This window comes from Trichosurus vulpecula, chromosome 5 (genome assembly GCF_011100635.1).
Source record: "Trichosurus vulpecula isolate mTriVul1 chromosome 5, mTriVul1.pri, whole genome shotgun sequence".
Taxonomy (NCBI): Eukaryota; Metazoa; Chordata; class Mammalia; order Diprotodontia; family Phalangeridae; genus Trichosurus; species Trichosurus vulpecula.
Genome location: NC_050577.1, coordinates 85,901,470 through 85,914,788, shown reverse-complemented (window position 1 = coordinate 85,914,788; position 13,319 = coordinate 85,901,470). Strand labels below are relative to the sequence as shown.

General features: G+C 38.7%; 1 protein-coding gene across 1 annotated transcript in view; it reads right to left on the bottom strand.

The window, feature by feature from the left end:
• LOC118850913 (receptor-type tyrosine-protein phosphatase N2-like) overlaps positions 1 to 13,319 on the bottom strand; it is a 180,221-nt gene that overhangs the window by 68,648 nt on the left and 98,254 nt on the right. Inside the window, exon 5 of the mRNA XM_036760537.1 lies at positions 3,997 to 4,070. Within this exon, the coding sequence (XP_036616432.1) occupies positions 3,997 to 4,070 (74 nt within the window). The remainder of the gene's footprint in view (positions 1 to 3,996; positions 4,071 to 13,319) is intronic.

Sequence of the window (13,319 nt, the reverse complement as noted above, 5' to 3'; positions counted from 1 at the left end):
GAGAATTGGTCTTGATTTGAATTTGTTAAATGACTTTGGAATTGAAATTTTAAACAATTTTTCTCCAAATAAATGAGAGAATGAAGAAGTAATTTCATTTTTAAATGTCATTTAAAATTTCAGAATTGTTCTTGGTTAAAAAAAAATTTGTATGCTGTGTTGGAGCAAACTGTCATATTAATGACATTTCTCAGTCTGGTGTCTTCAATAATAAGCAAGCTGAGTTTTTAAATGTAGTTGATGGGTTTTTCTCTTAGACACCCTATGAGGGGAAACAGAATTCCCATTTACTTTCATGACCTCTGATTTAAAAGCAAAGATTGCACATTATTTACTACTGGATGAGTTCCCTGAAATTTAATGAGGACTAAGTACAAATATGACAGATGTAATTATCGTAGTTTTATTCTGCACAGTCAGGGTCTCCTTGTGCTGTAATTGCAAGCTTTTCATTCAATTGCTGGTAGCAGACTTATTATCACTGTACTTTCAGTGATTTCAGAGAGAGGAGGTAAAGTTGGTATCCTCTGGCTTATTCTTATAACCTAGAATTTGAAAGGAATCCAGTATGTTTGCTCATAGTATGAAATTTTTTAAAATTCATGAAATCTTTCTATGGAATCATCTGTGCTCCCAACAGTTGCTGGCCTAGGGGACCTAACAGATCAGCTTTAGATTTTAGCAAAAATTGAGACTAGGTATGACATGAAAGAATATACATACAAACCATCCACAAACACACCCCAAAGTATAAATGCATATATGGGGGTGGCTGCCTTCCTTTGGCAAATAGCACTGTTATCATTTAGATTTAAGGTAGGGCTGAAGCAGCTCAAATATCTGGAAACTAGGCCCCTGGCTCTATAAAATGGAAATAGCTTAGTCACAAATACATTGATGTAACTCAATTTTTTTCTAGATTTGAAAATAATTGCTTTATTTTTTTTACTCTATCCTCATGAGATGTCTCAGGCTCCAAGGGGGAAAAAGGAAACTGCTTTTTTCTTTCAATTCAGACAGTCCTGGTCTTGTGTTATTAACATTCACCTTGCTGACACAACGAAAAAAAAGCTTCTTATAATCCAATATCACAATGCCTCATAACCAAAATACCATTAGGAAATTCTGATCATTACAGGGATTATTAAAATAAGAAGATGGAGTGGTAAATACATGAAGTACAATTTTGTTAAGCCACAACTAACTTTAAAAAATCTTAAACATATCCCATTGTATTAACTGGGAAAACCAATTAAATGTCCCTAAGATGAGAATATTGGAAACATAAATGAAACAAAACTTGATTATATTTTTTCCAGGAGCAAAACAATCAAAACTATTCAATTCATTTCTCCCCTTTAAAAAACGGTCTGAGTGAGTGAGTGTGTGTGTGTTGGGGGGGAGGTGAAGTAGTCAGTAGTTGAAGTGTTTTGACAAAAACTCTGACCAACTTTTTCAACTCTTTAATTATTCAATCATAACTTGATTTCTTTTTAGATTCACATTTTAATTTCATGAGAATCAGGTCTCAGATAAAGTCCTCTAAATAAGACAAGACCTGTAGATTTACACAAACAATTTGTTGCCCCACAATTATTAGTATTATTCCTGTTGCCCCTCACTCTCTTCCCATCTGATTCTAATAATTGAGTGTACATGTAGGCTCAATAGCATTGAGTCCCCTTTTAACCATGGTGGTGATAGGGGTAAGGGGTGGAGGCTAAAGAACTAATCATGTGACTATTCCATAAAGGCAGGTTTTTTTTCCCATGTGGGTGTTCTGAACCAGGGAATATGACTTAATCTCTGGCACATATGAATTGGAGAGGCAGCAAATGGTGGACAGAAGCCTGGCCTTGGGGTCAGGAAGACATGGCTGAGGTCAGGCCTCTGACACATTCTAGCTGGGTAACTATGGGCATCTCTTATCTTTTAAGTGTCCCAGGCAACTCTGCAAGAATATTAATCGCAGATTATAAGCTTTTCCCCTTCCGGAGTGGGTGTTTCTACAATGGTAATTGCCAACACATAGGAATGTAGATTTAGAATAGGAAGAGACCTCAGAGGCCACGTAGACTGGGGGCTCTTAACCTGAGGCATGTTAATGCAAAAAATAATTTAAACTATTCCAATATAGTTGCTTTCCTTTGTAAATCTACATATTTTATTTTACACATTTAAAAATATTATTCTGAGAAGGGGTCCATGAAGGGGGGAAAGGAAGAGAAAAGGAACAAGCATTTATTAAGTGCCTACTATGTGCCAGGCATTGTGCTAAATGCTTTACAAATATTAATCCCATTTGGTCCTCACAACAGCCTTGTGATGTAGGTGCTATGATTATCTCCATTTCACAGCTGAAGAAACTGAGAAAGACACAGGACTAGAGTCACATAGCTAGTAAATGTCTGAGGCCAGATTTGAACTCCGTTTTTCCTGACTCCAGGCTGAGCTCTCTCTACTGTGACGACTAAGAACCCCTGATGTAGATCAAGCACCTTATTTGTTGATGAGACCCCAGTTGTCCTATGTCACACAACTAGTCAGTGTCATGGGTCCAGATTAGGGATCATAAGGTTTCCTTCCTCCCCCTATTTCCGATTCTGTGAAAATTAACCGTTGTGAACGTATTAAAACAGACAAAACCCAACAACTATACCAAGCAGTCCCTAGAGTTTCTGGCTCCGTTCTAGAAGGCTTCTCTGGAGAAACAAAGAAGTATTGTTTTGATTCTAAAACAATTTACTGCATAAGTGAATTTTGCCAGGCAGATATAGAAACTTTCTGCAACTTCCTAATGTTTCCTACTTAGGACTTCAGCCTCCTAACTCAAGTGGCCAAGAGCTTTCTTCTTCCTATGATCTCAAGGGCAAGCATTTGATCCATCCTAGCTTTGTGATCTTCAGAAAGATTCCTGTCACCTTTCCTAGAGACACCAAATTTAAAGGAAAATCCTTAAAGGGGCAGGGACAGGAAACCACAGTGAGCAAAATTCCCCCTACCTGGACATACAGATAACCAATTCCCACAGCTCAGCTTTCAGTTTAAAATGCCACTAAGTACACCCTCTTCAAAATCTGCCTTTCAGCAGTTGCTTTACTTATAGATAACAGCTTATCTCTTTTCCCATCTGCAATCATATTCATCACATTCAGTTTTGAAAAATCTGCCTGAGTCATCCCTTGAAGTCTGACTTTTCACCCTTTTCTTCCCTCCTTCCACCCCCCACCCCATTCTGTTCAGTTAAGATTGGCTAGATAGCCCCCCTTTCAACCTTATCTGTTTAACCCCAGTCCACAGCGGAAAACAAAAAAGTCAACAGGATGAGGCACGCATGAGAAGTGGGTGGGTAAGACATCTCTGGAAGACAGAAATACCTCCTATTCACTGGGGCCTTGGGCCAAGTGGTTTATGAGAAATTGCCATGTCAATTTTTTGCTTCCAATATAGACAATACTTGAGATCTTCACTACATTCTAAGTGTTGGTTCCTCAAATAAGGGCACAATCAGGAAGCAGGCTTTTTCTTAAAAGAAAGTTTTCCCCACTAAGGGGACTAACCCATAATTCTGAATCTGACCTGGAGTCATCGACCATTTTAAAAAGTGATGGGTTTGCATTCTGAGGCTTTTTCTCTCTTTTCTACTGAAGGAAAGGAGGGTAGGCAACTCAGAAAAAGACTCATAATAGAATGGAGAATCCTGCTCCAGGCTCACACGTTCTTTTAGCTTCCTGGTATTCCACCATTCACGGATCTCATCATCCAATAAGTTTATTGTCTAAACCTTGGATCCACTTTACCAGGCTAGAAGCTCCTGCCCATTGAATGGGGTCTGAGCAGGCCATATCTGCAATCTTAAGAAACCACTTCTATAGCAGGTCTCAGAAAGACAGCTCTGGCTACTTCTCTAAATTAAAACAGTACTGGTGATCTGACCATATTAATACTACTGGGAGAAAGACCAAGAGTTGACTTAGAATCAGTTTACATACTTACAATAGGACTTGCATTGATGTAGTCAGAATTGTCGTGACTGTTTTCAGATTTCAAAAGTATTCTGGAATGATCATCTGTAAACAAACCCAATGGAAAGGAAAAAAAAAAAGACACAATTAGATTTCCTCTTAGCACTTCCATCTGCCTGCAAGTTATACTACTTTAATAATGAATGCTGATGCTGTCTTCTCACAGGTAATGTATGTATATACCATATCAGACCTCTATTCTTTGAGATATTCCTCAAATGATCTATTTCCATTATACTCAAAAGTGTTATTCGGCAGACGTCTTTGTTTCTTTACCCACCTTCTCCTTGTTCTCTGTCTGGTCCTTCTTCTATTTTAAATTGATGGAAGAGGAATAAGAAGGCAGGAAGGGGAAAGGGATGCACATTTTCCCCTTGACATCTGGTAAGTCAGATTTTTCTTATTTTGATTGAGAATATGGTGACTAGGTCTTCATCTGTGCTTCGTATAGGACAGCCTTTGCACTCAAGTCATAGATACATTAAGACAAAATTGAAGAGATAGATTGATCTAATGATTGGATGGTTGGCCTTGGCATTGTGAAGGCCTGGGCTTCAGGTCTTCACTCTGACATATACTAGCCATGTTGACCACAGGCAAGCTCATTTAACCCCTTGGTTTCTAGGTCATAAGTTATATTGAAGATGTGCCTAGGTGAAACGACTCTCCGCACTGAGGATGCTCAGCTCTGCACCCCAAAAAAGAACATATTTTACCTAGGATTTAGAGTATTGTTAATATATGATAAATAAACTAAGAACAACCAACTTTAGGCTATTACTTAATAAGATTTTGTAAACTATAGAGGGCAGTAGCCTAAAGAGTACAGAAACATTTTTAAAAGGAAAGGAGGAAGATATAATAAAGAAAAGATGGAAATGGAATGAGGAAAAAATATATTTTCCACAAACAGAAAACATTTGCACAATATTATAGCAAGCCACTTTACTTGGGGCTTCAAGTAATTCCCTATCCATATAATTGATGGCCTATTAATTCCAATCACCCATTATGTCAGTTTAAGAAAGAATAGGTTCCTCAGTATATCAGTGACATTCCTCTTATAATTCATAGTGTGTCCCAAAAGTCACAGTCCAGTTACAAGCTAGTAAAGGTGAAACTGTACTTTTGGGACACCCTGTGTATTCTGCCTGTGGGTTTTTTTAAAGCGACTTTTGACGTTTGTCATTTTAAGGGAAAAATAATGGATTTTTGATGTAGAGTCAGAGAAATTGGCTTGCTCAGGCAAGGTAAAATGAAGTTTGGTGACATAAGTACAATAAGTGGTTTTTTCCAGTCATGTCTGATTCTTTCTGACCCCATTTGGGTTTTCTTGGCTAAGATATTGGAGTGGTTTGCTATTTCCTTCTCCAGCTCATTTTACAGATGAGGAAACTGAGGCAAACAGGGTTACATAACTTCCCTAGGCAGGGTCACACAGGTAGTAAATGTCCTGAGGCTGGGTTTGAACTCTGGTCTTTCTGACTCCAGGCCTGGTGCTCTAGCCTCAGCACCACCTAGCTGCCAGTTCATGAGGGAAATACAAAACCCAAATTATTCTTTTCTTCTTCTCCTTCCTTATTTTTTAGGGCTAAAACCTTCTTTATTTCTCTTCTCTTAGAAAAGTGTTGCCTGAAAATCTAAATTGACATAACATCCTGAGATAAAGTAGTTCTTTCTTTAGTGAAAGGGGTTTTTTTTGATGTTATATGCAGAAACACATTTAATTTTTTTTTTACTTTAAAAAATAAAGACAGCCTAGGTTCAGGGGGCTCTAGAAGCAAGTGTTAGCAACGTGGTGAACTTTTTAATCTCTTTATATCTCCAGCTCCGAAGACAGTTTAACAGGAGAACCCTTCTTTGCCTGTTGGCTTCCAGGAGAAATGGTAAATGGCAAGGGGTAAATACTTAGTTATGAAAGAGTGGTTAAAACTACACAGGAACTTTTTATTTTAACCTTGATTTTTCTTTCATTCCCCTCAGAAAACTTGCTTATATTTTTTTTAAAGAAACTCGAGGTATTGGAAAAATTTGAGGATACAGAAACTGATAGAATTTTTTCTTTGTAGGTAACTTGAATGGAAACTCCATCCACCAGTACAACGGGTGCCTCCTCTGTAATGTATGGTTTTTAGAGTTTCTTGGGGGCACTGAGAGAATAAGTAAGTGCCTTGGGCCAGGCACACAGAGGCAGTATGTCAGAGGACACCAAAATAAGTTTTCTAAGGTACAGAAGTAATAATCTATTATAATCAAACTCTTCTAGGGAAACTTTGGAGACCATCTACCTACCTGGTGGTTTTTTTGAGATTAGATTTTTTGAGAGATTAGATTTGACATATTACAAGGAAAAAAAAAGGTGTAGATTTCACTGTGATTGATTTCACTGACACAAGGAATTCTGGGATGAGGAAACTCTACCCAGCGTAAGTTGACACCTTCTTTGCAATTTATAATCTTAGAAAATTATCAGGAGAAATGAGGTAACTTGCCCAAGGCACCAAACCCAGTATATGTGAATGACTGGACTCATACAATATGTCTTCCTGATTCGGATCCACTACATATTGACCACGGCGTCTTGCTGGAAAAAACCAAGTTAAATAAATCAATGATCTTATGATGTTGTTTCTGAGCTCCCATTTCATCAGGGAGAGGGGGCTTGGATGAGAGGAAAGGAATATGGTGAAGCCTATAGCTGTGAATGCAGTTTTATGTACCCCGATATGAAATGGTCTTAAAAGCAATGTTGATTTTTAGCTGCCAAATCACTTTGCTAGACTATAAAAGAAGTGATTACTTAGATGTGAAAAGTGATATAAAAATACCATGGACTAAATGACCCTGGCCTCTTACAAAAAGAGCAGAAACTATGAGAAGGCCAGGAAAGTGAGTTTCAAATATTCCAGAAGGGGAAAAAAATCAAAAAACAAAAACTAGTCGGCACTACTCCTCTGGTTCCCAAACACTGCCACAAAATTCAAGTTTTCAGGCACCATTTGCATGGCTGGGGACATCAAAGCCACTGACTTGCATTTTTCTCAGAAGTGGGCACCCTTTTCTCAAGGGCTACACCGAGGTCTCATTGTTCAGGCCTCCACAGAAGGCTGGCATAAAAGGACAGGATTCCTGACTGCTTCATCAAGACACACAGGAGCCCGGCTTTATTATAAATATTTTCAACACAGACAACTTTAGGCACTTGTGATAGTACCAATGAGGGGGCTGCTCCTCATTGTCTGAGAGAACTTCGTGACGGGCAGGGTCACTATAGAAAGAGAAGATGATGGTGGGGGGGCATCGTTGAGGGGAAGAATTACAGCTCGGCAATTTCCTGGCTCAGGGAAGCTAGTGCCCATTTTAAATGTGCTCAATGCCGGCTGGAGACAAGCCTCCCCCCCCTCCTCGTAGAGCTGAATAGGCACTTAGCGAGGTCTCAGGCTGTAGAGAGTAGGCCTTCCTGAGGTTTGTCATCAACAAAGGGCAGGCCAGGAGAGGCGAGGCCTGACAGGCAGGCTGGCCCCCAGAGCTTTGTAAGCCAACCAGCAGCAAAGAAAGCAGCTCCCACCCTCACTGGGCTTTGGGAGAGGCCTGCCAGCTGGACACTCTAATGGAGAAATGAAGGAGCTGCCCCATAAGTTGGGGAAACTGATTGTAATGAAAATGCCCTGTGGTGACCTTGCTATACTCTGGCTGGGGGAGGGGAAGGAAAGGGACTTGCACCTGAGCCTGAGAGTTCTAGTTTTTTTTTTTTTTCTGCGTACAATGGTGATAATTTTTGTTGTTGAAGTGTTGTTTGGTTGAGATCATGCTGTCTGAGGCAGGGAGTTCAAACTTGGAAGAGTTGTGGTTATTTGTCTGATTCTGGGGCACCACTCTCTCATCTAAAAACTTATGTTATTTTTTTTTAAATTGGAATATATTTTGTTTTGTATTTGAACAATTTTGCATTTGAGACAATTGGAGATTTCCTGGGAGCGAGAAAGAAGGGGAGTTAGGGTGGAAGGGGAAGGATGGTGTCACAAAACCAGGCCCAGGAATTAGTGGTCTAATGGGTAAATCATTAGGCTGGCCTGTGAATCAGAAATCTTTATTTAGTTCCTGGCCTGGCTCTGCCATTCGGACAAATCACTTAGGTTTTCTGTGATTCAGCCCTTCATTCATTCACCGACTTATTTAGTCCCCAAAACAGACAGTAAGACTATGGTTCCCTACTCATTTCATAGAAATTTTATGAGGACCAGTGAATGAGACGATGCATCTGAAGCTCCAAGAGTCTGAAAAATTCATCAGAGTCAGCACTGAAAGATTAAGCAATTTGAACATGGCCAAAAAAAAAAAAAAAGCTGGTGCTCTTGAGATCATAAAAACAGGCCTATCCTGTGCTTGAGTCACCGAATCTTGAAGGAACCTCTTCCCACCCCTTTTGTGCAGTTTCAGGCAATGACTTGACAGTATTCTGGGACAGAGGCTTTAAATTCTCTAGGCTGTATCTTCGTCCAGTAATTGTTTACTGGGAGTCTGATTCAATAGGTCAATCTGTGCATTATCATTAAAAAAAAAATCAGAAATCACGCATGTAAATCATCATCTCTTCCTTCTAGTCCAATAACTTGATGAATTAGTTTCTTGTAATGAAATTCCAAATCAGAAATTTAAAGAGAGGGAAGAAGGAACAGACATATTACAGGAAGAACAAGAAAAATCCTAAAACACGGTGATTAGATCTATAGTGACCTCTCTGAATTCCTAGGATACCATCTCATCTCTGATGTTTACTCCTTATACTACCTTGGGCAAGTCACTTAAGGGCCTTGATTTACTCATATATAAAATGGGGGAGGGGTTGAACTAAATGGCCACTGAGATGCCTTCCAGCTCTAAATCTACGATCAATCCATTCATTTAGGACTTCTGATATTGCCATGTTGTTAGTTATCTTTTCAAACATATATGTCTGGTCTCCACTATTAGATTGTTAATTCCTAGAGGGCTGAGATCATGCCTTATTTGTTTCCTTGTAGCCTCCACTGCATGAAGAAAAATACCTTGTAAACAGTATGTGCTCAATAAACATTTTGATTAATTAAGGAATTATGAAAATAGAAAAGAAGGGAGGCCTCAGAATAAGGCATTTGGAAAAAGAAGAAATTCCAGTGTCCATACATTTAAGATGGTTCAAAAATATACAACTATAGCAATATATAAAATATAAAAATGATGCCTAATGTTTATATGGAATTTTATAATTTTCAAAGTCTTTTTACATGCGTTGCTGCTGCGCAGGGATCGCTATTCTTATTTTACAGATGAAAAAACCATGTGACCAAGAAGCGACTTGAGCAAGGCCACAGAATTACATGTGGAGCTTGAAATCCACCCCAGCTGTCCTCCTTAGGTGTTGAATGATGACTCCTGTTTAGATTGCAGGCTTATGGAGCGTGAGACCAGGTCAGGGACTTTAAAGATCATCTAATGTGTATGACCTTAGATAATTCACCAAAACTTCCAGTGTACCAGGCTACTCTAAGGACCACAAATTGCAGAGCAGTTGCCAATCTGCATCAGTAATGGGAGTTTCCTAATAAAATCACAGATCTGGAAGGAGAATTGTGATATAACATCAAAGGTATATTAAGACGCATACATATATCCCTTGGCTTGGGGCATTTTTGCATTTTCTCTGGCTGTCCCCCATGCCTGGAACGCCCTCCCTCCTCATCTCTACCTATTGGCTTCCTTTAAGTGCCAGCTAACATCCCATCGTCTACAGGAAGCCTTTCCCAACCTACCTTAATTCTAGTGCCTTCCCTCTGTTAATTATTTCCTATTTAGCCTGTATATAGTTTGTTTGCAAATATTTGTTTGCTTATTGTCTCTCCCATTAGATTATGAGCTCCTTGAAGGTAGGGACTATCTTTTGACCCTTTTTGTATCCCCAGCACTTAGCACAGTCCCTAGCATACAGCTGACACTTAATAAATATTTATTGATTATTGATTGACTGACTATATCTGGCCTCAGTTAGACCTGAGGTGCCAATGACACTTCATTTACTTCCCCACAGACCTACTGGAACCACCCTCCCCACAAAAAAATCCCTTAAAAAAGCTACATACTGTCTAAAACTATGCTGCTAGCTAAATATAACTTGACTCATTAATAGAATCATGAATCTGGACTAGAAGGGACCATAGATGTACATGTCTCTTATTTTACAGCTAAAGAGAAAGAAGGCAAGCAAGGGTACATGATTTGTCTAATTATCTAAAGATAGAAAAAGTCAGAAGTGGGATTCAAACCCAGGTCTTCAGGCTCCAAAGCCAGAGCTCTTTGTACCATACTGTGCTATATAGCACAGATCCATCTTGGCTCTTATAAAAGCAGGCTTAGTAACTCTAAGTAGAAAAGGGACCTTATCTATCATATAGTTCTGCAATATAGATCCCTTTAGATAGCATTATAAGGCATCAGAGTACTCTGTAGGTGAAAAGGCCTTGATAGGCATAAGTTCCACTATTATTGGAAAGAGAAGGTCCTTATGATGTTGGTGATTCGTAATAAAGATAAGAGCATCTTTTAATGTCACCCAATCACAGTCCACACTGATCGTTTGGGCTGAGAATTCTTTGTCTAAGGGAGCTGCCAACCTGCTGTGGAATAGATCAAACTTCTGATCCAAGGATCCTACTACTAGTTTTATACATGTACTGACAGAAAATAAAGACCCATTTCTACAAAATATCCCTAGCGGCATGGTTTGTAACACCAAAGAGTTAGAATGAAACGGTATGCCCAATGACCGGGGAATGGCTGAATTAAAAGTGGCATAGAGAATAGTGGAATATTACTGAATCACAAAGAATGTGAAGAGTTCATTTGTATGAAGTGATACAAAATCAAGATAGAAGAGCCAAAAGAAAAATAAGCAAAATGAGTACAACTATACAAAAGAAGATGATGTTCAACGGTAACAAAAAACTCAGATCAAATACATGGCTATCACAGGTACTAACTTATCAGCCCTTCCTTTAACATGTAAAGTTTCATGTGTTATCAATCACAATCACTCTCTTATGCTGTTTATAACTCACTATTTGTGGGGGGTTAACTATGAGTTAACTGGATTTTGCATCCTAAAATGAATGCATCAATAACAAAGGTGTTGCTTTGGAACTGAAAGGGCTCCCTTTGCTGTAAGTTCTAAATTGAACCACACGGATGACACATTTTGATAAAATGGTATTATTGCTAATGAACATCAGGGACTTGCCAACAGATGGTAAAAATCCATAGGTAGGAATCCAAATTCTTTTTCATCTCACTGATGGACAAATTGCTCTTCTTTATCTGGGGGTCCATCCAGAATACTATCTACTTTAGTTAATGGCAGATGATTGAAAGTGTGACCCTAAGTATATTCAATGGAGAGGAGACCAGTACAGTTAGATTTCCCAATTCTGTGATATCCCCTGACTCTCCCCTGTGGTTCAATTTCTTAGTAGCATGCACTGAAGTTGACCATGATAAAAGGTTATCAACTGTGAGTGCCATAATCAATTTGTCTAAATATAGAAATCACTTATTCTTATATTTGTAGAGTGAAGCCCCAAATAAAAGTGGAATAGCATATGGAATTTGGAGATAGATACAGATAACAGCAAGCAGTCTCCTTGGCCTTTTGAGAGATTTAAGAATGCTAACAAGTATTATTAGAAAATATACTCAAGAGGTACTATTCAAAAGAGGAAATACCTCTTCAGAAGGCAGTGCATCTTCTTAGCCTTCATCAGGATGTCAGTTTTCTTTATAAAGGAAATTATCTTTATATCTAGCCTGAGGTTTTTTGTTTTTTTAATTTGTCATATGGGTACCATGGGATTTTTTAAAAAAAGAATTATTTTTACTGATGATCTTTTAAAAAATGCTTTCATTTTTTTATGGTACTCTCCCCATTTTCATACCTCAGTAGTGACTTCCCATGCAACACCCTTCCTACCCCCCCCCCCAAAAAAAACCAAACCCAAATAAAATAAGCAAAATAATCACGTGGGCCACGTCTGACAGGGTATGCCTTATCCACACCAAAGACAACCACCTCTGCATTAAGGGGAAGTAAACATGCTTTAATCCACTAAAATCATGATTGGAATTTTGATTTCCTTCAGTGTTTTCTTTTCCGTAATTGTGAACATTGTGTAAATTGTTCTTTTGGATGTGTTCACTCAAAAAGAATTTATTGGGGGAAAAAAAGAAACCGACAATCTTCCAAACTGTCCCTTTCCAGTGACAAGGCCACACACTGTCAGCCTGTACACTAATGGGCAAAGTAGTACAACAAGTGAAGAATGCCTTTTTTTTTCCTTTTGGAAACTAAAAGATAGTTAGGCTACCAAGAATTTAAAAACTCCCATTACCAGTGAAGGTCTTAAGAATAGAATTCATCACCAGTATCTAGAAATAATTATTCACAGTAAATGATCAGGACTAAGCTTGGATCTGAGATGAGAAAAATACACTTTTTTCCCTTCATTGGAGAGGTGGGAACTACAGGTGTGCAATGCTGCATAAGTGGTCAGGTGGGGTTGATGCATTGGATGGTTTTGCTGAACTGTTTTTTTACAAGAGACATTTTGATGAGTGGTGGTGGTGGGAGAAGGTATATTAGAAACCAATGTAATGTAAAAACAAAAGGTATCAATACAAATAACAATTAGGCAGAATGACTAACAATGAATTCCTGGAGCATAGAGTAATAAAATTCCATGGGATTAGACACATGTGGGAGTAGGAGTTCAATGGGAAGGAAAAAAAAAACCATTTATTAAGCTCCTACTGTAAGCCAAGCACTGTGGCAGGCATCGGAAATACAAATACAGAAAGTGAGATAGTCCACGCCTTCGAGGAACTGACATTTTACTGGGCTATGAACTAAATAGGGTAACCACAAATAGGCTAGACTTTACGGATCCCTTGAAATAGACTTAACTATGGCATGCTGGACAATCCTAACAGCCCACTCAGAGGAGTTCAGTGCTCTTGCCATATTTCCTTCTGAACAAAGATATTAGGCAGATAAAGACAGAAAATGGCAATGAATGACAGGACCTAAACATATTGCCGCCAGTCACCACCCAAAAGTTAGCTTAGGGAAAGGTTGCTGTTCATCCATTAACCTTTTTAGTCCCATTAGTACACACAGGTACATTGCTATTTGTGATAATAAGTTTATATTAATCTAGCCTGTACTTTTCTCACAGCAACCCCAGACAGTGAAAGGTTCATTAACCCACC